Source organism: Bos javanicus, chromosome 5, assembly GCF_032452875.1.
Source record: "Bos javanicus breed banteng chromosome 5, ARS-OSU_banteng_1.0, whole genome shotgun sequence".
In the NCBI taxonomy this organism is placed as follows: domain Eukaryota; kingdom Metazoa; phylum Chordata; class Mammalia; order Artiodactyla; family Bovidae; genus Bos; species Bos javanicus.
In genome coordinates, this window is record NC_083872.1 from 11,501,347 (window position 1) to 11,529,133 (window position 27,787).

A 27,787-nucleotide genomic window follows, 5' to 3' on the forward strand; every position below is an offset into this window, starting at 1 on the left:
TTGCTTCTTATTTTTGCCATTGTTTATAAAAGATGGCTTTTGGTTATAATCTTCCTCTCCAACTCAGCTCCTATAAAGTTGATACGGGATAACTTCCTGTGCATATGGATGAACCATGAAACAGCCTAACCTTGTCTCTTCTGTGCCCTTTTCTAGCCAATCATAGACTTCTAGGCCACTCAAGCCTTATATATGTAAGGCCATACTTGGACCCTCTATTTCCTGGGAGGTGCACCAATCCCAAAATGGCAAATTCATAAATCTCATCCTTTTGTTTGGCTCCAATGCTTAAAAATTCAATTGATGGATAAAAGGGAACTGTATACTTTATTATAATGTTATTATGAGGAATTACATCACTGCATAGGGGATCAACACACGGAAGAAACTATTCTGTTAGGGCTGCACCTTTTCTGGCTCAGTCATGTCTGACTCTTTGTGACCCCATGGACTGTAGTCCACCAGGCTCCTCTGTCCATGGGATTTCCCAGCAAGAATACTGGAGTGGGTTGCCATTTCCTCCTCCAGGGAATCTTTCCTACCTAGGGATCAAATCCAGGTCTGGAGTCTCCTGCATCGGCAGCTGAATTCTTTACCACCGAGCCACCTGGGAAGCCTGATTAAGAGGTAAAAAAAAAATCCCAAGGATAATTACCTTTGAAACAGAGAAGAAACTTAACAATGAATAAAATAAGCCATAATTAAGAAAGAACTGAATTTTTTGATGAACAGTTACTGAAAGTAGTTGACACGGGGTGAGGAAAGCATATAAAAATTGGCAAAATACAATTAATTACTGGAGATATCCCTATGGATGAAGGATTTCGGCTGTAACATAGTAGTGATCTTTAAAAGAATGGCATTTGTGTTAATGGTCTTTTATAGTATTTTTAAAATAGATATGTAGTATATTCATAAGCCAAACTAGCTAATAGGTTTGTGTGAGACTATGTAGAATCTGCGTATTACAGTATTTTATAATCCAGTGCCATGGTATGAGGAAATAAAGCCCTTTTGTCACCAGTGAGGAGCACATTGCTCATGAAGCTATATTAACTTTTTCTAAGTGCCCATTTTTGTTATTGGTGGTTCAGTCTAAAACAGTCTTGCATCACTAAAAATCTATAAAACCCTTAATTTTGGTAAAGGCACATTCCATATTTCATCTTTTATAAAACTTCAGTGTCCTTTATGCACAGAATGCAACCATTAGACACTTAATTGCTAGATTTTTTGATCTGAGTATTATTCTTGTCACCGATCCTTCATTTCATTTTACATGTGTTTGGCCAAAGCTCTTCCGCCTTCCTGGCAGGAATTAAAAAACTGAAAAAAATGCAAACAAAAATCTGTTTCTGATTTTATATTGACTCAGCATGCACATTTACATTGACTGTTACCCAATTATTTTGTTGCATTGTATTAAAGAACAGTCACGAATTAATGTCAAATTCTAAGAGGAATGAATAATGAGAGCAGCGCTGTTGGAAAGGGAAGCACCAGCTTGGTTCACTAAGAGTACCTAAGTGCAAAGTGGGGTGACAAGCAGAGAAGCTTGAAAGGTGAGAAGAGGTCAGCCAGTTGGGAAAGGATCTCCTATGACGTGCCAAGGATGTGTTGTGTGATCACTTGAAAGATCGGCCACCCACTTCACCCTGAGCTCTGAGAAGAACCACAGTAATCTCTTAGTCACTAATGAACAACAAACATCAAAATGTATTGTGTCAAGTGTAACTACTGGTTTGTGAGACTTCAGTTTCATACACACACACACACACACACACACACACACACAGATATATATATACATACATACATACATACATACATACAAACATAAAAGTGCGTAGTAAAATGTTGCAACTGAATTACATTTTTTACAGTGGGGAGCAGACAGGTGGGTCCTTAGTGTTTGTGGATCCCAAGGCAAAAGAACAGAGAGGCTTACATGCCATAAATCCAAATATGACAGTCAAATAAAAAAATCATCCTACTATCTTCCTTGAAATACCTTTCACACTGACTTTTAGGCTAGATTTAATGAATAATTCTAATGAAGCTCCACAGCAGAGCTTAGTTACCCAGATATGCCCTAGACTGTAGCCTGCTTCTCTTCCCAGCCTCAGCTCCTTCCAGAATCCTGGTCTGCTTTATCTGCATAAACAGTGCTTCTAAAAATACGTGTCCCTTAGCTTCTTCTGAGGTCCACTGGAGTGTGGGCAGAGACAGACGTTGTTCCTAAGAAGAAACTCACAAAGGCTCTGGAGGGTAAGGTCTGTTTGATCTGAAAGTTTGGGCTGCTAGGAACTTGGCAGGTTGTCAAGAAGAGGTGCTGCTGTGACTCACACCTCTGCAACTTCTCCCTGTGCCCATCCTCAGAGAGGGGCACGAGGGGCCAGAGAAAGACCCCACTCAACTGTGGACCCCTCTTGCCTAGGTTTAAAAACCATATTCATAGCAATCAACATTTGTAAATGCCACTGTCTTCAAGCACCTGTTCAGAGTAAAAAGGAATATAACTGGGAGATTTGGGGGAAGAAAAAATGGAAGAAATTTTTTAAAAGCATACTCTTAAATAGACTAAAATAATTCTAGAAAAAAAAGGACATATGTATAATTATGAAAGACTAAAAGTTCAGAAAAAAATAATATTGGATTAGAATGACTTTCCAGAAACCAATATAACACCTAGAGAAAGCATCCTGGCATGAAGGAACATGAGAGCACAGAGGAGGTGAGAAGACCAAAGTTCTGGTCCTACTCTGGACAAATAAGTCACTCAATCTAAGCAGACCTCAATTTCATTGGCTATAAAATTAAGAAAAGGGAAAAAAATCTCTAACAGGTTCAGAAGTCTGATATGAGAAAAAATGATAAATGGATATAAAGATGTAGTACAAATGATTTGTTAAAAAATATCTAATCAAGATGCTTCCACGTTTAAAATCCTTCCCATTTCTCTGAAAATAAAACTGGACTTCTTATTACAGCCAACAAGACTGATCGTTAATGGTCTGGCACACACCCTGCCCCTGTGTGCCTTGTCCCCTGCTTCTCCCTCTCCTGACAACTAGGCTCCTTTTTTCCCAAGAATATGCCCAAGAAGTTCTTTCCCACTGTTGGAGCATGTGCACTTAGCGTTGCCTTTGTTTCAAGAACTCTTGACGCTTTTCCACAGACTCCCTGTGCTCTTTCAGGTTCCAGTTCAAACACCACCCCTTGAGAAACCATTCAGTGCCCTGCCTACTTAGCAACCTTCACATCGACCTTGCACCTGCCCCGTGATCACATTCATTTCCCTTTATGTGTACGTACTTATTTTACTTACCTCTGCCCTATTCATTAGCATTCCAACCACCCAGAACAGAACCTATTTCTGAGCACTTCAGTAAGTTCACCACTAAAAATTTACTGAAAAATCAATGACCATGAGAACCCGGTATTAATAAATATCATGACCGTAGTGCTTATCCATTGCTTGTTTTCCTAACAACGAAGTTACAAGCAAGGCATGACTGTTGCTGCTGCTGCGAAGTCGCTTCAGTCGTGTCCGACTCTGTGTGACCCCATAGACGGCAGCCCACCAGGCTCCCCCGTCCCTGGGATTCTCCAGGCAAGAACACTGGAGTCGGCTGCCATTTCCTTCTCCAATGCATGAAAGTGAAAAGTGAAAGTAAAGTCGATGAGTCGTGTCCGACTTTTAGTGACCCCATGGACTGCAGCCTACCAGGCTCCTCCATCCATGGGATTTTCCAGGCAAGAGTACTGGAGTGGGGTGCCATTGCCTTCTCCGAAGGCATGACTAGTTACTTATAACTGATGCTCAGGGAGGTTGTAGCATTAAGGACACCCAGCTACTATTTAAATGGCACAGACGGGATTTGAATCCGGGTTTATTGACTTCAACCAAATTACTATTCCATGCTGCCTCACTGACACCTCCTATCACAACTGATGCATCTCTCCTTTAAAATCTATTATCATTTTTGACATCACTTTATTCATCACGTTTTGCAACATTAATTTGGGCAGATTATTTTCACTCCTGCAAAATTTAGTGACTATGTCCTCTGAATCTCAATCACTGTCTAACATTCTACTTAGCAAACATTTTCAGCTGAAAAAAATAATTGCAAGTAGAGTTATAAGTCAGGAGCATTATTACCTCTTTTACCAGAGCAGTGTGTTTACTAAGTTTTTTCCACACATTAACTCCCCTGTAGAAAGCAACAGGAAGAAACTTATTGGTCCTAGTCTGAACTTTTAATGAGGCAAAATTTAGTGTTCTGAAAAATTGTTATTATCCTGTGGATATTTATGTTCTTCTAGAACAACCGATTAAATGTGTGGCATAAAGAAACAGACTTGTTTCAGTTAAACTTATTTTTTCTTTTCATTTTTATTTTTTACATGTTGGTAATAATTACACAACTTTTCTATGAGTCATAGGCCTGTTTCAGAGTGTGCTTTGTAAGACTATTTTTATCAACTATTTTGTCAACAGAGTGTTCAAGCCACTGACGTAAAACATCTCCTCTTGGCTAATAACCCACTCTGACCATGTAATTTAAATAACTTTACTGCCCTAAACAAAGAGTAATCCTTGTGACTAGGATTTACCAGCCACTTTCTGACAGTTCCACAGCATCTAGTAATAGTTTTGTGTTTTCCTTCCCAACAACCACTTTGCAATTTATACACGAATACTCCAGTCATCCTACACTGATAACCTTCATTACACAGACACCCCCCCAAATAATCTCTTTTCCTTTGCTTTAACATACTTTCTAAATACTCCTTATAGAAAAATTAAGTGTAAGGAATTAAATTACAACCTTATAACACTTGTTATTCAATGGTATTAACACACTTTAAATAATCCTGTTAGAAGGGATACTTTTGAAAAGATTTATAATGTTCATCTATATAATTTAAGTGTTTATATAAGGATGATAAAATAATACTTATTTTAGGATTATGTTTCAGGATAGGTACATGATATTTGGAAATACCCTAGTATATCACTACTCTGAGCATTTGGCAATCACTCTTCCTACAATTCAGGGAAATTGAAAAACAGAATACTGTTAATTACAATATTTAAAAATCTTTAATCCATTTACATCCATTCTTTACACCCTTTTAAAAAGAGTGAGTTAGCAATGGCACAGAGTTTCTCTTCTGCACTGGCTGAAAAGCCTTCACCCAGAACTAGAAGGCAAAGATCGTTAAAAACAAGTTCTTTGGGTTTTAAAATACTCAGAATCCTCCACATATACACCACTATCTTTTGAGTCCAACAGAGACAAACATCATTTATTTGTAGGTTCTCATTCTAATTCTGTAATTAGGTAATTAATCTGACATCAATTGTCTTACATTCTATAATGCCTGAATATTTAGGGTTTATATTTCAAAGAAATAAATTTGAAAACAAAATACATGTATGAGTACTGCTCACTCCCCAGAAGTATTAAAGAAATGCTTTAAGCACAAAATGGTTTGTTAGCAAATAGATACGGTCTTAAACTTTTTATACCTTTGAAAGCATATTTTTTTAATTTGACTTTGGATTAGCATAATGTGGCATCGTTATATTTTGAAGATTTCTAAGAAAAAGACTAAATGACCATAAAGTTCATTTTCACATTCAAAACAGTGTGATTATGTAATTCTCTGAGAAAAGATATATCACTGTATCACTGATGACATAATTAAACTGAAACAGTAATAGAAAAATGACATGCTAGTTTCCTAAACTGAATATTTCATGTAGATGCCTTATTCTTGAGAGCTTGGTGGTTTATTTACTGAGTTAATGTCAGTTAAGTTATCTAAAGAAAAGAGAAATAAGTTTTACTCAAATTTGAAATATAGTTCATGAAATCTGGCTGTCAGATTGTAGCTTATTTTTAATACCTAGCTTAAGATTTCTATAAAATACATGGATAAAGGCTAAAATACTAAGGCCTTTAATGAAGAGTTGTTTGCGTCTCAGCCATCAGAATTGATGGCCTTCCTGGGAAACTAGTTTGATTTACTTGACTTCTTTTGCTTTAACACTTAAAGGAGGAAACATAAGAAGCCCCTTCACTTGTTTCAACTGGACAAATGAGGAAATGTGCAATTTATTTTATGGTAAGAAGTCTAGGGCTTCCCTGGTGGCTCAGCAGTAAAGAATCCACCTGCAATGTAGGAGATGCAGAGATGCAAGCTTGATCCCTGGGTTGGGAAGATCCCTTGGAAAAGGATATGGCAACTCACTCCAGTATTCTTGCCTGGAAAATACCATGGACAGGAGCCTGGCGGGCTACAGTCCGTGAAGTCTCAATGAGTTGGACACGACCTAGTGACTGAACAACAAAGGTCTAGGACTATTTGTATTGTGGTCCAGTCACTTACTTCTTAATCTCTATGTTTCAAAACCTCTTGATATTCACAATGATACCAGTTTAGATACCTGCTTCATGAGCTCTTGATGATTAAGGAGCTCAGCCATCCAAAGCTATAACTTGCAAACACCCAGGAGATGGTCCAAGCCTCACGTGCAGGATGTACAAATACCCATATTTAATATTCATGTGATTCCAGATCTACCAGCATCTGACCTTCTTTCTCTTGGGCTGGGAACAAGTGGTTCAGCACAGAAGAGTGCAGAAAGGCGCCAGAAGAGACTGTTGGTTTCCTCGACCTTGGTCTATGCCCCACCCACAAGGAAAATCAATTCCTTCTAAAAAAATAGCAAAAGTTGGATGACTTCATATATCCTTTCATGTAATTTCTCATTAACAGAGGTACTGCTAGAGTACCTCTAGCATCAAACACATGGAAAATGAAAAGTCAAATAAGATATTATCAACATTTTTTGCAGTGATAGGCCACAGATAAGTCACCAATTATACATAGAACCAGTTATAAATCAAACTTATTTTACTTTAAACAGTCCTGTATATATATTACTAATATATATATATATACACAGACATATTTATTCAATTATAGATCTGTTCAGTCAGATATATAATTAAATTCTTCTTAAGAGAATCAAGTTAATAACAAGTATATTTGATTTATATTTATGCGCATAAATATATATATGTGCAAATCCACACACATAATATGTTTGAGAAAATCAGACTATGAGCAATTAATAAGGGAAATCATAAGGCACTTTTGACCAAGTCAAAACATAGTGTTTATTACAAGAATTACACAGATATTTCATATTCCTGTCAAACGGTATAGCAAGTACACATTTGCATGTAAGAGCATGTCATATGCGTGATACCTTTTCATGGACTTTCTGGCCAGGTTCCATCCCTTCAAGATGTTCAGATTCTGTGGACCCCTCACTTGATACCATTTTTCTTTGTATATGAACATTTTGTTCACGCAAGGCCACAATCTGCAAAATAAAACCATCGTGCCTTTAAAATCTAAAATACCAACATGAAGTATACAAAAATTGAGCTTACTTGAATGTGGTTAAGAACTAGTGAACACAAACAAATAACCATAAAATAACCGTTAAATTGTACTCATTATTTCATAAATATTTCTAAAATTTAGATTAGCATTTTTAAAAATATTTATAATATTTATGCATTGTAAAATTTACTTAAAATATTTTCTAGTTGGAAAATGTATCTATCAAGTTTGAAATGTTTCTAAAGTGATAGGATCCATGAGTTTTTAACTCTGAAATTACTTCTTAGTTTATGAAATGCAATAAAATTTGTTTTAGTCTGAATCCTTAAAGTATAAAAAAAAATAAGACTGAATACTGAAGACCAATTATGAGCACATTCATCTTCCCTAAGAGACAGTACATCTGCAGCTTTAAAACAAGCAAATAAGTAAGCTGGACTTAATTTTGTACCACTACCATAAGCACTTAGAGTTAAATTGGTCTCACTGTCATTATTTTAACAGTCATTATCTTAGTAGATCTAGTCCAAATATAGTTAATTTACAAAAAGAATTCTCAGAAGGCAATTAATTCTTGTAAAACCTTAGCTCAGTTTGATAACCATGATACTTTGAACTAAGAAACAGATTCTCAGATAGTTGCAGTTTAAGTGATCTTAATGTACAGAGTGGAAGATCATGTTCTAGCATTTTAAAATGGTGTTTTAAAATATATTTGCTATTTATGCATATTATTTCAAAAGTACTTTACATTATATCAATACCACAAATTAGTCATTTCTTAGCAAGTTTTATTATAATGTCAACTCAGATATTGAGTCAGTATTGGTTCTAGGGGAAATTAATGTCCATAGTATTCAGTACACGATAAATATGGAATCATATTAAACTTATATGTTGAAATTATAAGATGAACATGTCACATAGACAAATAATTATCCAATAAACAAAATACATCAAGAGACTGGTCATTTGTCCTACTGTCTGCCTCTGCTGCTTATATGCCAGCAGCGTATTCTTGAGAAAAAGTGATTGTGCATATGACCTCCAGCAGTTCAACACATTTCTTAAGGGCATATCAACATAATGAAGAACAACTCTGAAAAGGTGCATCTCTCTTGCAGTACTGTGATCACCAAATAATTGGTTCCCTAAAAATACCATTCTTGCCCACCTACAACCTATCCTCCACAAAGCAGCCAGAGTCATCTTCTAAATTTAAGCTATATTGTGTCTCTCTTTAGCTTTCCAAACAACCTCTCTATTTTTCCCTATTTAGTATAATTTTAAACTTCTTGACCTTCAGGATCCTTTTGACTACAATGGCTTCCTTTCAGTCCCTCAAATAGACTGGACTCTTTCTCACTCAGAACTGAGGGACTTGCTCATCTTCCCATCTGAAGCATTCTTCCCCAGCTCAGAGTACACCTGACACAATCATATTTCAAAACTCAGCAGAAAAACATGCTCCTCCAGGAAAGTGTACCTAACCATTATATGTTTTATAATATATCTGTGTTTATTTCAGTGTGCCTCTTACTCATTAAAATCTAATATTTTATTCCTTTATTTACTTACTCACTTTGCTTGTTTATTTAGCTAGCAGAAGTCCTAATGACATCTCATGGGAAAATACTTTTCAAAGGAATACCTTATTGAAAACAACATTTTCAAATGAAGGAGCACATCACATTAGTATGTGCAGGGATTCAATATAAATGTTGAATTAAAAAATGAATGGGTATGGAAAACCAAAGAATATAGATCTAACTTATTCAGAAATAACCATAGATAAAGATTTAGAGTGCTTGAGAATCTTCAGGGACATTCCTCTCATGTTGGCATAGAAATGAATTACATCAAAGGAAAAACAGGAGTGAAATAGTCTCTGAATATACCATTTTTATATTACATTCTTAACATCTTGTCTCTTGCAGAAAGCAATAATACTATAGTACTATCAGTACATAATAAAACTTTATTATGAATTTTAAAAATTAAAGAATTGTATATTGAAATCTCACTAAGACAACATCCAGCACCAGTGTTAGTTGCTCAGTCATGTCCAACTCTTTGCAACTCCATGGACTATAGACCACCAAGTTCCTCTGTCCATGGAATTCTCCAAGAAAGAATACTGGAGTGGGTAGCATTCCCTTGTCCAGGAATCGAACTAGAGTCTCCTGCATTGCAGGCAGATTATTTATCATCTAAGCTACCAGGGAATCCCAGATAACATTCATGACTTAACAAATAATGTTAAGGCAAAGGTAACAACTAATTTAAAAATTCTTTGCATTTTCTTCCATTATTTAATTTACTCAGAAGTGAAGAGAGACCTTTTAAATAAATTTCTCACTTTACAGAATAACTTACATTTGTATAGTAATTCAGATAAATATCAAATATACCCTAGTGCCTAAAATAAAGTGGTCATCTGTAAAGACTTACTGAAATGACTCAGTGAAAGGATTAATTAATGACCTTAACTAAAAAAGTCAAAATGTCAAATTCATATAGAAAACTTACGCCAATATGGTTGTGCCACTATGTTAAAAATTGCAAACTTCCAGTTTTTCATAACATATACCCATGATAATTCCAAGAAAGACAAACTTTTCAGCCATTAATGTGCAAACCCTGCTTTTTCTAAAATCATTCTCACAAATTAGATTTCTGAAACTGGAGAACTGATGCAAAATCCTCTATATTCTCTATCATTCTAATATGGTTATATTCTGTTCTATTTTTGCCCAACAACAAATTATCCTAAGTAGTTCTGAAAGCAAAGCTCCAGCCTCTGATTTAATTGTAGGTGTTAATAAGCTTGATTCTTCCTTTCACACTGGGGAAAGTGAGAGGTTCTCTCCTGTGAATACTGCTTTGGGGGTAGGGCTCGCTCTTCTGTGTGTGTTCAAAGGAGCAGAGAAGGTCACCTAGAAATCTGTAGCTGAAGGTAGCACAGGCCTCTTTAGGAAATTCTCCCGGCTGACTTCACAAACGAATGCAGAAGGTGGCTTGGGAAGTAGTTCACAAATAGCAAGTGGAATGAAAGCGACTGATTCTCTGGCTGTACTGACAGTGGATGCTCTTAAAGGGAGGGTGCAAGTGACTTGCCTGGAATACCAAAGAGGGACTGAATCCCTCATTGCTAAACTGCTAACCCTACTGCAAATAGGGTGGTGTGGTGGGCAAGAGGAGTCATTTCTGGGGAGTCTCTGTAGCTTACACAGTTGCTATGTAACTGCAAGAATGTACTGGGAACCCACCATGTTAAACTATTTTCATCTGCAAGTTAGGTCTTAAGACCCACATTTAGCAAGTGATTAAACTGAGACAAAGAGAACTTAATGAGAACTAAGGAATCAAATAAAAGTCCTTATCTTTAGGTTTTCTACTCTATCACATTGTCTTGCATGGCTTTGCATTTGGGCTCTGATAAGTCAGGGGAAGTTAACAGTGGGTGAGGGTGGGTAGGAAGCATTTCTTTTCCAAGTACTGTTGTCTGCCCACCCTGGGCTTCCCTGTACTTCATTGAAGTTATGGACCCCTCCCTGAAGAGAGGCACCTGTAGGCAGAACTCTGCACGCATTTTTATGCATATCAATCCACTGAAGGCCCACGACACTCTGGTCAAGAGTCTTTCCACAATCCTTTTAACTGATAAACCATGATTTGTCAAGTGTTTGTTGACATTTGTTTTTAAATGCCCGGAATTCATTCATATTTCTCTTGGTGAAGACATCTTACATTTTCCCTGGGGAATTTTCCTTCTCAGCTCTCATCCTGGACTTCCCAGGTGGTGCTAGAGGTAAAGAACCTGCCTATTGATACAGGAGATGTAAGAGATGCTGGTTTGATGCCTGGGTTGAGAAGATCCCCTGAAGGAGGGCCTGGCAACCCACTCCAGTATTCTTGCCTGGAGAATACCATGGACAGAGGTGTCTGGTAGGCTACAGTTCATAGGGCCACAAAGAGTTGGACTTGACTGAAGCAACTTAGCATGCACTTTAATCCTAGAGACACTAGGCAGCCAGAGCCCATGGAAGATGGGTGAGCACATGGTCTAAGTCAGCAGCTTCCTTGAGAGAAGCTTCTCACAGAACTATAGGGTAAGAGCCTCTTTCTAGTATGGAAAGTAGGCTAGTGGGATATAATCAGAGTACTGTTTACCATCAGTTTCTCCTCATAGAGAAGCAGGTAGAAATGATGGAGCCCTGATGAATGACTTCTACTGCTGGTTTTAGCCATTCTTATATCAACTCTATCCCTGACATCTCCATAAAATGAGCCCCAAATTTTGTCTTTGTGCTTAAACTTTGTATTGATTTTCTCTCAATTGCAACTAAAAGTGTCCTTGGAAATATAACAGGGAACATGGAAAGCAACACAACACACTCAATATCTACATGGGGATTTGGAAAAATGACTAAGAGTTTATGAGAGAGACAGTAGGAGACAACTTTTCAGTAGTCAGGAGAGCATGAGCTCTTTGTGTTCCGAGTACTGCAGGCTGTTTAATATTCCGGTGGGAAACATATCTGGAAGAAGATAAAAGAATGACAGGTGACTCAGGAAGCTAAAGTATTTCAACTAAAACTCAGGCATCTGTGTGATTGTTTCTCTTCAGCTTATTGGTTTGCCTTGACCCTTCTTTGGGTTTCTTGATAGCTTATTAAGCTTCTGACAGCCTGACTCTGCTTCTAGGCACTCCCAAACCCATTATATTTCCAAGGCAACTTTCCAAGTTTGTTTTTTTTTTTTTTCTTTTAACCTTTGCCTCTGTCAGGTTGCTTCTGGCCCTTATCAATCTCTGATAAGCTCTGATCTCACACAGTGGATTATGGCTGGTCTTGGTGGCCTGTCTTCCAGTCAGGAAAATTCCCCATTCCCCATTCCTTTATTTCTATCAGACTATTTCAAGGATCCTAGCATGCTTTACAACAGATTCTCTTCTATCTTCTTTCTTTGAAAAACAGTTTTCCTTGATGGTCTGGAGACATTCATGCACTTCACAAATATTCGTTGATATTTCACTGATGATGTATCAGGTGTTAGGGAAATTATTAGGGGGAAAAGGCAGAAACACTTTTAATTCATTCTTGTTGGCTGAGAGAAACTGTAAAAAAAATAAGTGGAATACATTTTTAAATGGTGATAATTGTAAAGGGAAAATTAAAGCAAGTGAAGTGAAGTCGCTCAGTCGTGTCTGAGTCTTTGTGACCCCATGGATTGTAGCCCATCAGGCTCCTCGGTCCATGGGATTCTCCAGGCATGAATACTAGAGTGGGTTGCCGTTTCCTTCTCCAGAGGCTCTTCCTGACCCAGGGATCAAACCTGGGTCTCCCGCATTGTAGGCAGACATTTTACTGTCTGAGCCACCAGGGAAGCCCAGTTAAAGCAAGGGAGGGATACAATTAGGAACTAGGTGCTTTCTGAGTATAAATCTGAATGAGACAGAGGAAGCAATGTGGATACCTGGGAGAAAACTTTTCAGGCAGAGGGTTCAGAAAATGAAAATCATTATTGAAAACAAAAGTCTGAGATTCATAAAAATGTTTTAGTGAGTTCTTCATATGATGTAAGATGTCTTCAAAAGATAGCTGAAAGTCGACATCTTGAAAACTGATTCCTTCAAAAGACCACTGAAAATTGATGTCTTGGAAACTTCAGGTGTCAAGAAGTGCACAGAAACATGTGATTCTTAAGAGAAAGGTGATTTGGAAGAAAATAATACAGTGTAGTTTGTATCTCTATATTCTCACATTTTGGGATTTCTCAAGTGTTGGAACTATATTAATTCATCCATTGAACAAATGTTCATTGATCATTGTTCTAAGCATGAGACACCACTGGGAGAAAAGCCCTTCCCTCAAGAAGCTTACATTCTAGCAAAGGAAAGGAACAGTAGGACAGCAGCAACAAACACCAACAATCTAATGAACTCTTAAAATGTGCCAAAATCTGGGCTTAACACATTATATAAATGTACTTCTTTACATCATCTTTTCATCTAGACTATCTTTTCTTTCCAAGTTCAAGATTTCTTGAAAGCAGACCCTCCCTAAGATGAATAATTGCACACAAGTAGTTTATTTAGGAGGTGATTCCCAGAAGCATAGCATTCTTAAATATTCCTAAAAGGCCTAGGAGGAATCCTGGCCCTTCTAGTTGTTACTGGTTTCTGACTCTATTTTTTTTTTTTCATTTTTAATTTACTTTTAATTGGGGGAAAAGGTTGTCTGACTTTGTAAAAGTTTCTTAACCTTAAGGTCATGTTCCTCTGCTATAAAATGAGGGATAATAATACCTATGTTTTAGTGTGTTTGTAAAGTTCTTAGTCAAATATGATGTACATTAAGTGTTTATTATGTCAATATTCATAATGTAATAATGAGGATCACCTTTATCTTCTTATTCATACTTCATGTTCTAGCTGATGAAGGATTTGCAGTCACACATACTCAAAATGCCACCTTGGCCGTATGCTTTTATATTCATTTGGAATGCTCACACATAGAGATCCTAAAACTCTTGTAAATTCCTCAGTGATAACAGTACTCATTCAGAGCATCTTTTCTTCTAATGGGGGATTCTGGGTGGGCTCCTGGATGGAGGCTCATCACCAGAAGGATCAAGTCATTATTACAAGCTTGGAACTTTTAGCTCCACCCACCATTCTCCAGTCAGGGAACAGGGAAATGAATCAGTGATTAATTACTCATTCAATAAATGATTGATCATACCTATGTAATGGAGCTTTCATAAAATTCCCAAAAGTACATGGATTGGGGAACTTCCAGGTTGGTGCACATATCCACATACTGGAAAGTGATACATCCCAACCCCACAGGGACAGAAGGTCCTGAACTCAGGACCCTCCCAGACCTTATTCATTATGTATCCTTCCATCTGGTTGTTAATCTGTATCCTTTATTACTATGTTGTTCAGTTGCTAAGTCGTGTCTGACTCTTTGCACCTCCATGGACTGCAGCACTCCAGGCTCTCCCATACTTGATTAACTCCCAGAGTTTGCTCAAATTCATGTCCACCGAATCAGTGATGCTATCTAACCATCTCATCCTCTGCTGCCCACTTCTCCTTTTACTTTCAATCTTTCCCAGCATTTAGGTCTTTTCCAATGAGCTGGTTCTTTGCATCAGGTGGCCATAAATGTAGGTAAATGTTTCCCTGAGTTCCATGAACTGCTCCAACAAATTAATCGAACCCAAGGAGGGGTTAGTGGGAGTCTCTGATTTGTACCCAATTAGCCAGAAGCACAAATGACAAATTGGACTTGCAAGTGGCATCTGAAGGAGGCTGGGCGTGCTCTAGTGGAACTGAGCCCTTGACCTGTAGGATCTGATGCTACCTCCAGTGTCAGAACTGTTGGCAGTGTCAGAACTGAGTTAAACTCTAGGACATCCTGCTGGTGTTGCAGTGAATTGCTTGGTAGGGGAAGTGTTGCTGTCAGAAGTGTTGGTAAGTATGAAAGTAGTGTGAGAGTAAAGGAGAATCATAGGAGGAAGAAGAGAGTTTTTCTTACATACCTTTTCTCCTTAACTGCCTCTCATCATCTTTTATGACTTAGCTATTATAGTCAACAAGAGAGTATAAAATGCAGTACTTGGATGCAATCTCAAAAATGACAGAATGATCTGTTTCCAAGGAAAACCATTCAATATCACGGTAATCCAAGCCTATGCCCTGACCAGTAATGCTGAAGAAGCTGAAGTTGAATGGTTCTGTGAAGACCTACAAGACCTTCTAGAACTAACACCCAAAAAAGATGTCCTTTTCATTATAGGGGACTGGAATGTAAAGGTAGGAAGTCAAGAAACACCTGGAGTAACAGGAAAATTTGGCCTTGGAGTACAGAATGAAGCAGGGCAAAGGCTACTAGAGTTTTGCCAAGAGAACGCACTGGTCATAGCAAACACCCTCTTCCAACAACACAAGAGAAGACTCTACACATGGACATCACCGGATGGTCAACACCGGAATCAGACTGATTATATTCTTTGCAGCCAAAGACGGAGAAGCTCTATACAGTCATCAAAAATAAGACCGGTAGCTGATTGTGGCTCAAATCATGAACCTCCTTACTGCCAAATTTAGACTTAAATTGAAGACAGTAGGGAAAACCCCTAGATCATTAGGCATGACCTAAATCAAATCCCTTATGATTATACAGTGGAAGTGAGAAATAGATTTAAGGGATTAGATCAGATAGACAGAGTGCCTGAAGAACTATGGATGGAGGTTCATGACACTGTACAGGAGACAGGGATCAAGACCATCCCCAAGAAAAAGAAATGCAAAAAAGCAAAATGGCTGTCTAAGGAGGCCTTACAAATAGCTGTGAAAAGAAGACAAGCTAAAGGCAAAGGAGAAAAGGAAAGATATACCCATTTGAATGAAGATTTCCAAAGAATACCAAGGAGAGATAGGAAAGCCTTCCTCACTAATCAATGCAAAAAATAAAGGAAAACAATAGAATGGGAAAGACTAGAGATCTCTTCAAGAAAATTAGAGATAACAAGGGAACTTTTCTAAGATGGGCACAATAAAGGACAGAAATGGTATGAACCTAACAGAAGCATAAGATATTAAGAAGAGGTGGCAAGAATACATAGAAGAACTGTACAAAACAGAACTTCACGACTCAGATAATCACAATGGTGTGATCACTCACCTAAAGCCAGACATTCTGGAATGTGAAGTCCAGTGGGCCTTAGGAAGCTTCACTACGAACAAAGCTACTGGAGGTGATGGAATTGCAGTCGAGCAATTTTAAATCCTGAAAGGTGATGCTGTGAAAGTGCTGCACTCCATATGCCAGCAAATTTGGAAAACTCAGCAGTGGCCATAGGACTAGAAAAGGTCAGTTTTCATTCAAATACCAAAGAAAGACATTCTGAAAGGCAAAGAATGCTCAAACTACTGAACAACTGCACTCATCTCAAATGCTAGCAAAGTAATGCTCAAAATTCTCCATGCCAGGCTTCAACAGTACTAGAACCATGAACTTCCAGGTGTTCAAGCTGGAGTTAGAAAAGGCAGAGTAACCAGAGATCAAATTGCCAACATCTGTTGGATCATTGAAAAAGCAAGAGAGTTCCAGAAAAATATTACTTCTGCTTTATTGACTATGCCAAAGCCTTTGACTATGTGGATCACAAAAAACTGTGGAAAATTCTTCAAGAGATGAGAATATCAGACCACGTGACCTGCCTTCTGAGAAATCTGCAGGTCAGGAAGCAACAGTTAGAATTGCATATGGAACAACAGACTGGTTCCAAATCAGGATAGGAGTACGTCAAGGCTGTACAATGTCACCCTTCTTATTTAACTTCTATGCAGAGTACATCATGCAAAATGCTGGGCTGGATAAAGCACAAGCTGGAATCAAGATTGCTGGGAGAAACATCAATAACTTCAGATATTCAAGGAACCTCAGTTCAAAGGGAGAGTGTCTTATGAGTCCTAGGTTTAAGGCAGATGACACCACCCTTATGGCAGAAAGCAAAGAAGAACTAAAGAGCCTCTTAATGAAAGTGAAAGAGGAGAGTGAAAAAGTTGGCTTAAAGTTCAACATTCAGAAAACTAAGAGCATGGCATTTGGTTCCATCACTTCATGGCAAACAGATGGGGAAACAATGGAAATAGTGACAGACTTTATTTTTGGGGCTCCAAAATCACTGCAGATGATGACTGCAGCCATGAAATTAAAAGACCCTTGCTTCTTGGAAGAAAAGTTATGACACACCTAGACAGCATATTAAAAAGCAGAGATATTACTTTGCCAACAAAAGCCCATCTAATCAAGGCTATGGTTTTTCCAGTAGTCATGTATGGATATGAGAGTTGGACTATAAAGTAAACTGAGCACCAAAGAATTGATCCTTTTGAACTGTGGTGTTGAAGAAGACTCTTGAGAGTCCTTTTGATTGCTAGGAGATCCAACCAGTCTATTCTAAAGGAAATCAGTCCTGAATATTCATTGGAAGGACTGATGCTGAAGCTGAAACCCCAATACTTTGGCTACTTGCTGTGAAGAGCTGAGTCATTTGAAAAGGCCCTGATGCTGGGAAAGATTGAAGGTGAGAGAAGAAAGGGATGACAGAGGATGAGATGGTTGGATGGCATCACCAACTCTATGGACATGAGTTTGGGTAAATTCTGGGAGTTGTTTAATGGATAGGGAGGCCTGGCATGCTGCAGTCCATGGGGTCGCAAAGAGTCAGACACAACTGAACTGAGCTGACTGAACTATTATGTCACTCACTTTGGGATGGGTGGCACCCCAGTGATTTAAGTTACAAAATTCCTTAGCATTCTCCAGTAACTCATATCATACAAATTATCACTCTTCAGCATGACTGACTGGCTGTTTTTTCTGTGACTGCCCATTTTGACACTGAGTTTCTTGAAATCAGAAACTATATCTGATTGATTATTCCCAGTTCTTAGTAACTTGTTGACAAGTAGAGAGCACTCTAGAAATATTTATGGAGTGTTGAATGACAGCAGACTGTATGAATGGAAAAGACCTATGGGGAGTTGGAAAAATACTCAAGAATGTATATATGGAGAAGAAAATTAGTTATCCACATTAAAGACCACATGAACTTGAAGTCTTTCCTAATGTTCATATTACATGATTCAAGGTTAAAAAAGGCACCCCGGGTGTGGAATAGCTCACTGGGTAAATAAAGAAAGAAAAGAACAAGAAATATTGCCATAGTCTTGTAGAGTATTCACAAGTCTCGGTGTGAGGAGGCAGACAAAGCAGACAGCACAGGCAACTGCACAGGAAGGTCAGAATAGGATCTCGGAAGGGCAGCTTAAGGAACGTCTATAAGAAATAGTACATAAATACAAAGTAATAGGAAATGTCGTTGTGTCTTAAAACATTAAAAAACATTCACAATTGTAACCTAGGTAATGTGATTCAGGTGCACTGAAGCAGCACTGTGCTTAAATGCTTTAGATTTAGAAGAGATTTACATTAGATGCAATGTGTAATTCCAAGGGTATCTAGGAATTTATTCATGCCAAAGAATTCTTAAACTGGACACAGAAAAGCAATGTAAATTAACTGTCACTTTCCCCCTTTTCCCTCATATTTTTGAAAATGTTAATGCACAGGATGTTTCTCTGAGGTTGAATGAGGAAGGAAGACAATAAGAAATAGGAGTTTAGAAATTAAATTTCTAATTAAGAAGAGCTAACAATAATACAGTTGCTGAATGTTGAAAATTAATCATATGCCACATATCCCTGGTGGCTCAGAAGGTAAAGCATCTGCCTGCAGTGCGGGAGACCTGAGTTTGATCCCTGGGTTGGGAAGATCCCCTGGAGAAGGAAATGGCAACCCACTCCAGTACTCTTGCCTGGAAAATCCCATGGATGGAGGAGCCTGGTAGGTTATAGTCATGGGGTTGCAAAGAGTTGGACACGACTGAGCAACTTCACTTTCACTTTTCATATGCAAAGCCATTCATATACTCTTACATTATTTCATTTAATCTTCCCAGTAACCTTATATATTTGGTATTATTTTTATTTTACAAATTAGGAAATTAACATAAGGGGAATAAGTAATATATTCAAAGTCTGTAGAAAAGGATATGATAGAGACAGGTTTTCAATCCAGGTTTGATACCTTTCAAAGGGATGGTTTTTAAGTATTATGTTATAATGCCTTTTGAAAAGTAATGAAGTCATTCACTGTATACACAATCCAAATATTTATCTAGGTCATGACTACAGTTCTGTGGTCTGATGGTAGGGGAATTTACCTGCCCTGATTTGGCAAACAATTTAGACACAAAATATGTCTTCAATTATTTTTTTGGAATAAAAATCATGCTGTTTACATTATTTATCACTTTTATTTATAACTCTTCTGTGGCACAGGTATGTCATTTTATGTTGAAAACTTTCCAAACTTTTAAAATAAATCATGTCTACCATCCTCATGCTAATTCTCTAGAGATTTTCATTCTGATGCTTTTAAATTCATATTCGCCTTTACCTATTCAACAACAACTTCCAGACAGTGCCCACATCTAATTAGCAAGATTCTTTTCATCTATTTTTACTCCAAACTCAATTAACAATTCCAAGAGTGAGACTTAGAGAAGTCTCACTACACCAACACATAATTTGGCTTCTGCACAAATAACTTATTCTAATTTAGTTGAATTCTCTGCTTAGATTATACTGATGTTGCAACAACAAAAAACAAAGACAGGAAACTAGTAGAGCATAGGGATTCATAATTTACATTTAAGCAACTCTCCAGACACAACAGTTTGGATTTGTGTTGGTATCTATTAATTGGGAAACCAAAAAGATTGAGACACTTATTCCAAAGAGAACTAAGGACACTAAGCCAATAGCAATTTCACTTTCCAACTCTGGCTTTTGGACATGAGACTTAAAAGCATCACTGAAGCATATTAAAGCCAGTGTAAAGTAACTTTATGTAGTTCAATGCAGTTTGATCAGTTCATATGCAATATTCATTTTCAATGTTTGTCCATAAGAATGGATGGACTAAAAACCTATATAGCAGAACTGGTCCATTGAATGATCAAATTGCTTTGAGATGAGACTCAGAGGTTTACATTGTGAGGATTCATCTCTTGTCAAGTTCAAAAAAATAGTTACTTAATAACTTAATGAGTGAATCCATTTTTTCTAATGAATGACTGAATAGCTTGGAAGGGGGAAGTATAGTTTAAGTTGGTGGTTGCTTAGAATTTTTACCACTGCTCTATCTCTGTTCAGTCAACAAATGTTTATTGAATGAATGAGAACACACTGCACATTTTTTTTTTAATTCCTCCATTTTGACTGACGAACCTCCCCAATTCCCATTAGATGAATTGACTAGGAACTATAATTTCGGTCAGTTGTGTCCGACTCTTCATTACCTCATGGACTATACAGTCCATGGAATTCTCTAGGCCAGAATACTGGACTGGGTAGCCTTTCCCTTCTCCATTAATTTATATGCACATCACCTTAAATTTCTGGTGATCTTTTGATGAAAAATATAGTATACGAACAGTACATGAATTTTGACTGCTTCCAAATTTTATATCTGAACTGATTTGGCTTATCTCTAAAAACAAGGATACTCTCTCTGACCGTGGAATCTAAGCTTATTTAGTTCTTAATGATGAAAAAAGTCTTTTAAAAATAATATTAAACATTTTAAGACTGATTCTTAAAATAACAGGCCTGGAAAACTATTATTTTTAGCTTTAAGTTTAAGACAACAGTAGCAATAGCAATAGAACTTCAGATGTTTGCTTAGATAGATTTGCTTTTATGGTGGATGATTATAATCTCTATCTCCAACATTAACTATAGCATTCAAAAAAGCTATGTTTTTAATATAGTGATTGATATATAATTCTAATATAAATCAACTCCCTATCAAATGAATCTCTATTCTGTTCATCTAATCGGTATTTGAGTCATTACATTTTTTGGATACTTGGTTACTCTTTATTTTTATTTATTTCCACTACTCAAATTGTTGTCTGATATTTAAAATGACAATAAAATCAAATGCCAGCATTTTCATTAGAAGCATATAAATGGCTTCAGAAAATATAAACCACTTAAATTGGACAGAATTAGTGGATATTGTTAAGGCACTATAAAGCTATTGTAGTAGATTAGCAGCTAAGAATGGGAAAAGATAAAAGAATAGGAATAAAAATGACTGAGGAAACTGCTAGTGTGATAAAGTACAAGAATTAGTCCAGAGAACAAAAGCAAAAATTAAGTCCTAAAAGAGTTTTCTAAAAGTATCAGTAAATAGGAAAACACACATTGGAAAAAAATATTTTTCACTGAAAGCAGGCAAGCCTCCTTTGAAAATATAAATAAGCAAATAAATAAATGAGGACAGGTGGAAAATATTCACTGAAGTACATGAAAGACACTGAGAAGTGCACCACCACACGTAAGAGGCAAAATTTGGTGTTGAGTGCTGAGAATGTTGGCAGCCACTTAGCTGAAGGTTTTGAATGTCATGGAAAAAATATATTACAATCTCTATCACCCAGGAAGATGCCATTGCTTACAACTTTCCCTGCCCAAAGAGGACAGCAGAATTCTATTTAAAAATAAACTGGTGTCTGTTTAATTAGAAAAGGAGACCAGTAAGTTGAGGTGGCTTTAATGCCAGGGTAACCTATAGAAGTAAACCAAAATTTAAGCCTGTAATGCCTCAAGGTTGCGAAATTGAAACGCGTAGGATAACCAACCATGGACAGCCAACCAGGCTTTATTTTTTAAGCTGTCATCAATTGAATACTGTAATTTCTCTTCTTTGTTTCTGCACTGTATCTGAGGTTCTCCCTTGGCTCCTGTGGTGGAGCACTCCTGATTATGCATTCCTGGTTTGACATTGCTTGATTTGAGTTGATTTGTTTTCAAATAAACTCTTACAAAATTTTGATTTGCCTCAGTTTATCTTTCAACTCTTGGGTCACAATGAAAAAAAGCAAATAGGACTTACTAAACGTGTTGATTATGATAAAGTATTAATACTTCTTGACAGAGAACAAGGCTTCCTTCTTCATACTCGCCACAATCACTTCCCCTAAGGACCATTATTCTGTAATGTCAGAAGTATCAAAAATGCTAATTTGGTTTGGGCTTCAGCCAAAAGCAGAGGAATGACTGAAGTAATTATCCTTCCTCCTCCAAAGAAATAAAAAAGAGGGCAAAGTAAGGAGACCAAGTTATGCTGAGAATAAGAAGGTCACAGGAACCTGAATAGTCCAATGATTCCCTGCTGCTGCTGCTGCTGCGTCGCTTCAGTCGTGTCCAACTCTGTGCAACCCCATAGACGGCAGCCCACCAGGCTCCCCGTCCCTGGGATTCTCCAGGCAAGAACACTGGAGTGAGTCCAGTGACTCCCTACATGATGTATTTATGCAGTGGCAAGTATACTCTGAGACTTATGAATCTCTGTCTTCAAAATCCTCAATATATTTTATGAATTATGCTGACATGAATAAAAGCTTCTTTAGTTATTTCATGTATATTAAGCAGTATTAAAATTCATCAAGCAAATACTGATTATTAAATTAATCAAGGTAAGTCTACATAATATTAATCACATCTCTGTCATCTGTTTATTCAAGTGCAGCCCATCCGCTGTTAGGAAATTTGGGGTGTTTTAGAATGAACATTATGTTTTAGTAATCCAAACATGCTGTATTTCCATCAACAAATATTTGAAAAGACTGCATTAAAATTCATCCCTGCCATCTGAGTACTAACCAGGCTTGGAATCTGCTTCAGAGATCAGACAAAATATTAGGACCTTCTGGCGTTTGGGGGTAGAGGGGAATGGGAGGTTGTTGCTTGATAGGTCTGAAGTTTCAGTTATGCAAGATGAATCCTTTCTAGAGATGCACTGCACTACATGGGGCTAGAGTCAACGCTATGATACTGTGCACTTTAAAATATGTTAGGTGTTGGAATAACTTCCTAGGTCCAACATGAAGCCACATCAGCACACCAGAACTTGGTAACTTTTGTGTCCTTGTAAATGCTTTGCTCGACCAGAAAAGCAGCATGTCTGGTCAGCCAATGCCAAATGCCAAGCCAACCCTGGGCCTTTTCACTCCTATCAAGGTGACAAATGCCGCCCCAGCCAATCAGATGTTTTCTATTATTTGTTCTTTACTCTTTATCTTATAAAACCTTCTTGCCTTCCATCTCATTTTGCAGTTCTCTGAAAAGAGACTATTTCATGGGGTGTTATATAAAGCTGGTCTGTATCAGCTTAATTGTTTCCTTCAAAATTTTTTTAATGGAGGATAGATCTCATCTAAGTGTCCTTATGACAAAAGCAAAAATAAAAACAAAACCAAACCAAAAAAAGAACCAAGGGGAATTTTTGGAGGTTGATATATAAGTTGAGTACCTTGATTGTGGTGATGCTATCATGAGTGTATGCGTATGTCCAAACTCATCAAGATGCATACTTTAAAGTGTACTTTTTATATATCAGCTATACCTCAATAATGCTTAAAAAATCAAAATGGCCAACAGGCATATGAAAAAAATAAAATAAATCTCTTTGGAGATGGACTATACTATCCTTTCAGTACCATGAGAAATGACCTTTTCACTTTTTTCAGCCAGGCAGGGCTAACACTGTAAGAACACAGTTGATTTTTTTCCCTTCAATCAGGGCAGAAGTGACAAAATTATAGGCTATGTCTTGCAACAATTGCTTTTAGCTCTGTTATGCTAAGGGAAAGAGTCTTGAGGCAAATAAAAGTATTTCAAGGTGCTTGAAAGTACTTGAAAAACTGTAGAAGGCAGAAACCATATCCATTAGTATTTCTTGCGTATAAAAAAGCAAGCCAGGGTAATAAAAAGGATTCATCCATTTAGTTCCTTCCTTGGACATCACAAAGGAAGTATACTAAACCCACTATTCTTAACAATCCCTTTTAAAACAATCCATTTAATTGGGTTCTAACAGTAATAATCTTGTGTTATATTCATTTGCATGCATTCTAATATTGTATTTATATGACTTTAAATTGTGTACATATTATAAAATGTCAAAATGGGAATTGTCCAGAACTTATGTAGTCTTTATACCTTTTGTTAATGGATGAAGAAAGTGATATTTACAGAGAGTAAACCATAAACCACGTCCCACACTCGATAACTGCCAGCTGGTCAGTCCTAGTGTGGACACACTCCACCTCTACAGATCTCCATTCAATCGTCTTATTAAACAGAGGTCCAACAGTATCATGGCTGAAAAGATCAATGTCAACATCAATAGCAATAAGATTTACTGAAAAATACTATGTGCCCAGCACAGTTTTAAGCACTCTATGTGTCACCCACAAATTGGCGCTTGCCATTGGCACTTGCAGTCTGCAAGCTATGAGCTCCAGAAGGTGTTGGCTTCAATATCTCCTGAAAAGAGTTCAGGGTGGGGATCAGGATTGAGGCACTCTGAAAAAAAACTGGCAGAACTGGTCTTCAGATGGTTAGATATTTTCCGGAGAAGATTTTATGAGCCCAATTCTCACATTTCCTCATATCTAGAAAAGCACTAAAATCCTTCATGACTAGCAATAACCTTCTGCAAAACATAAGTGCTGGATTGCATGGACTCCCCCTTCACAAAAATCACCTGTTTTCTGACTTTCCCCTTGACTCTTTGGAGCTGTTTCTCAGAGCTACCTGAAATGCTGTCTCCCAAACTATAGACTTCATTTTGCCCCAAATAAAACTTAACTCACAACTCTCACATTCTGTATTAATTTTCATTCCAAAATGTATTAACTCATTTAAACCTCTTGACAACCTGATGAGGGATATTCTATTAGAATTGAGGTACTGGGCTTCCCAGGCAGTGCTAGTGGTAAAGAATCCTCCTGCTAATGCAGGAGATATAAGAGATGCAGGTGGGCATGGCGACATACTCCACTATTCTTGCCTGGAGAATCCTATGGACAGAGGAGCCTGGCCAGCTATAGTCTGTATGGTCGCAAAGAGTTGGACACGACTGAAACGATTTAGCATGCATGCAATTGAGGGAAACAGGTTATAAGGAAATTGCCTGTAGTCAAGAGCTAGCAAAGAACAGAACTATTCAGGGGGAAAGTGAATTCCCCCGGGTGGAGATTACAGCTCCTGTTTAGAGTGTGCTCATTCTTGTCATTGACCAGGGCAGAATATATGCACAGCACTCAGCTGAATAATCTATATAGAAGGACGGTTGTGTACACCACTTGCTACTTTCTCTCCATTTGCCAATACTAACTTCTAACGGCTCTTTACTACTCACTTTTCATAGAACAGTTCATATTTTTGTCTCTTCTTTATTGTTATATATATCTCACTGTGTTGCAATCTGCAGTTTATAGGTTTTATGTCCTATATTTATGTTATGTTTAGATCAGGATTCTTAGCAGTTCAACATCATCGTCATGCTTCTTTAACCATTTTTCTAGATTCTACATATACAGCTTAGTATATGATATCTGAACTCTACTTAATGCACTGTGGTATCCTAAATGGGAGGGAAATGCAAAACGAAGGGGATGTATGTATATGTATGGCTGATTCATTTTGCCGTCCAGTAGAAGCTAACACAACGTTGTGAATAAAAATGAATTAATAAAAAATAAATAACTCACTGCAAAACAAATAAATGAATTAAATGCAGATCCCATTTTAATGAATCTGCATTTTTTAATATTCTTTCAGTGGGTTTTATTATTTTAATATTAATATAAAATTAACAAAATTAATATTTTAATATTCTAACAGGGGTGACTGTTATACACCCCTTTGTTTGAGGACCAATGCATATGAGGTCTTCGGGTACAGAGGGTTTCTTTCCTGTCTATTACTGTATGGCGGGCAGAGGCAGCAGCCCAGTGAAAGATCTCTGAAGGCTGTGACAGTAAGCCTCAGGACATGACCTGAGGGATCATGTATTGTGGGGGGGCCAACTACAGCCTTCAGGCTGCCTATTTTTGTCAGGCCCACAAGCTAAAAATGGTTTTCACATATTTGAATGGCTAAAAAGTATCAAAAGAAGGATAATACTTTGTGATACATGAAAATAAAAAGAAATTAAATTTCTACTATCCATAAATACATTTTTATTGGAACAGGGCCAAGCTTATTTATTTACATAATTGTCTGATTGCTTTTTCTCTGTAATGATAAAGAAGTTGTGATAAAGAGCTTCCAGCCCATAAAACCTAAAATATTTACAACCTGGTCCTTAAAGAGAAGTCTGCTAATCCTTGGTGTAGCAGCTCATGTCCATCTCTTTCTTTAAAAACTATTTAAGTGGACTTAGGGAAGATCAGAATTATAACTCTACTTCCTGATTTTTAGACTTACGCTTTCTATTCACTTTCACACATTATTTCTAATTTCATTTAAATCAGTAGAAACACAGAATAAATTATCCCTGAAAAGGAATTATTTGATGAAGTAGATTTTTTTCCCACATACTCTTTGCTAACTTGTGTCTAAATAGGAATATTTTAGATGACATTGGTTAACATTACAAATGTAAGAACTGAGAGAATGTATAAAAAAACTAAAAATAAGTGTAGATTATATTTGCAGTGCTTTCTATTCACAGCTCTGTGTAATTTGCTTTACAGAATCTTTCTCTACCTAAACTTAATTTTAGGTTTATACATTTCTAACATAAGCTCTTTGAGAGCAGGCAGTTAGTTACTTCTTACTTAGTCAGTGGTATGTCCTCAAGACACAAAACAGTACTTGATAGCTGTCCAGTAGATTCTGCAGAGCACTTATTAAGATCATGAACTGTGAAGCAGAATTCTGGTTCTACCACTTTCTCACAGTATGACCTTATTTACCTTCTCTGTGACTTTCTCCTTTTCTATTAAGTGATAATATTTGTAAAAGCCACATAGTTTTTTAATTGGCAGACTGAGTCAATTAGACAGACCTATGTCTGTCTGCTATAGTTTTTCTCTACTATGTCCCTACTCTAGTTCTTAAATTAGAATTAAACTATATAATTTTTAAATGCAGATAGTCAGGCTTCATGCTAACCGTGAATCAGAATTTCTAGATGTGGTTGTATTTTTCAAAAGCTCTACAGGTGAAGCTGGTGTTCAGTCAAGATTGAGAACTAGTGCCCCAGGGTGGACAAACTTTCTATTCTTCCTCTGTATGAGAGGCTTCTCTGTGTTAGAAAGAATATTTTTAAAAAGATATCAGTAGCTTTCTCTTTTTCTAATATTGAAATAGTAACTTATTTTCCTCACCTAGTCACTTTTGTTCTTGATACAACAAAAATATCAGCAAGGGTGCAAACCCATCCAATTCCTTGGATAGAAAATAGCTATTCCTTTGGGAATCAGTGGGAATTAATCACTACCTTACAAAACGTTTTAAAAGGCAGAGATGTGAAGAAATGAATAGACTCAAAGAAAGAACAGATGCTCAACTGTTTACTAGCTTTGTATTTCAGGTGAGTTACTTTATGCTTTAGAACCATGTCTTCTGCATCTTTAAAACTGTGACACCACATTTTGCCTTATACAGTGATGAGGCATTAGCAGGATCTCAATAACTTCTCACTGTTAATAGCAGCAATTATCTCATAATCTGGAGTTCCATAAAGGTGAGGAGGGCAAATCAGTGAAATTTCCTGGAAGTGTGTTAAAACGCAGCACTGAAGTGCTTGACCCCGTCCACTGCCCCAAATAGTAGACTCCCCTAAAATATTTCTGACACTATAACTGTATTGAAATTTCATCTTAAGAAAATTATATTTTCTTTCTCCTACTC

The 27,787-nt window shown here is 37.2% G+C and overlaps 1 protein-coding gene across 14 annotated transcripts in view; it reads right to left on the reverse strand.

Moving 5' to 3' along the window:
• The window catches only part of PPFIA2 (PTPRF interacting protein alpha 2), a 501,553-nt gene that overhangs the window by 144,915 nt on the left and 328,851 nt on the right, over positions 1–27,787 (reverse strand). For all 14 annotated transcript variants that reach the window (XR_009736286.1, XM_061415641.1, XM_061415640.1 and 11 more), the window contains one exon: positions 7,289–7,405. Coding sequence is in view for 13 of the 14 variants with exons in the window: in XM_061415641.1 (XP_061271625.1) it covers positions 7,289–7,405 (117 nt within the window). In the remaining variant the exon portion in view is untranslated. The remainder of the gene's footprint in view (positions 1–7,288; positions 7,406–27,787) is intronic.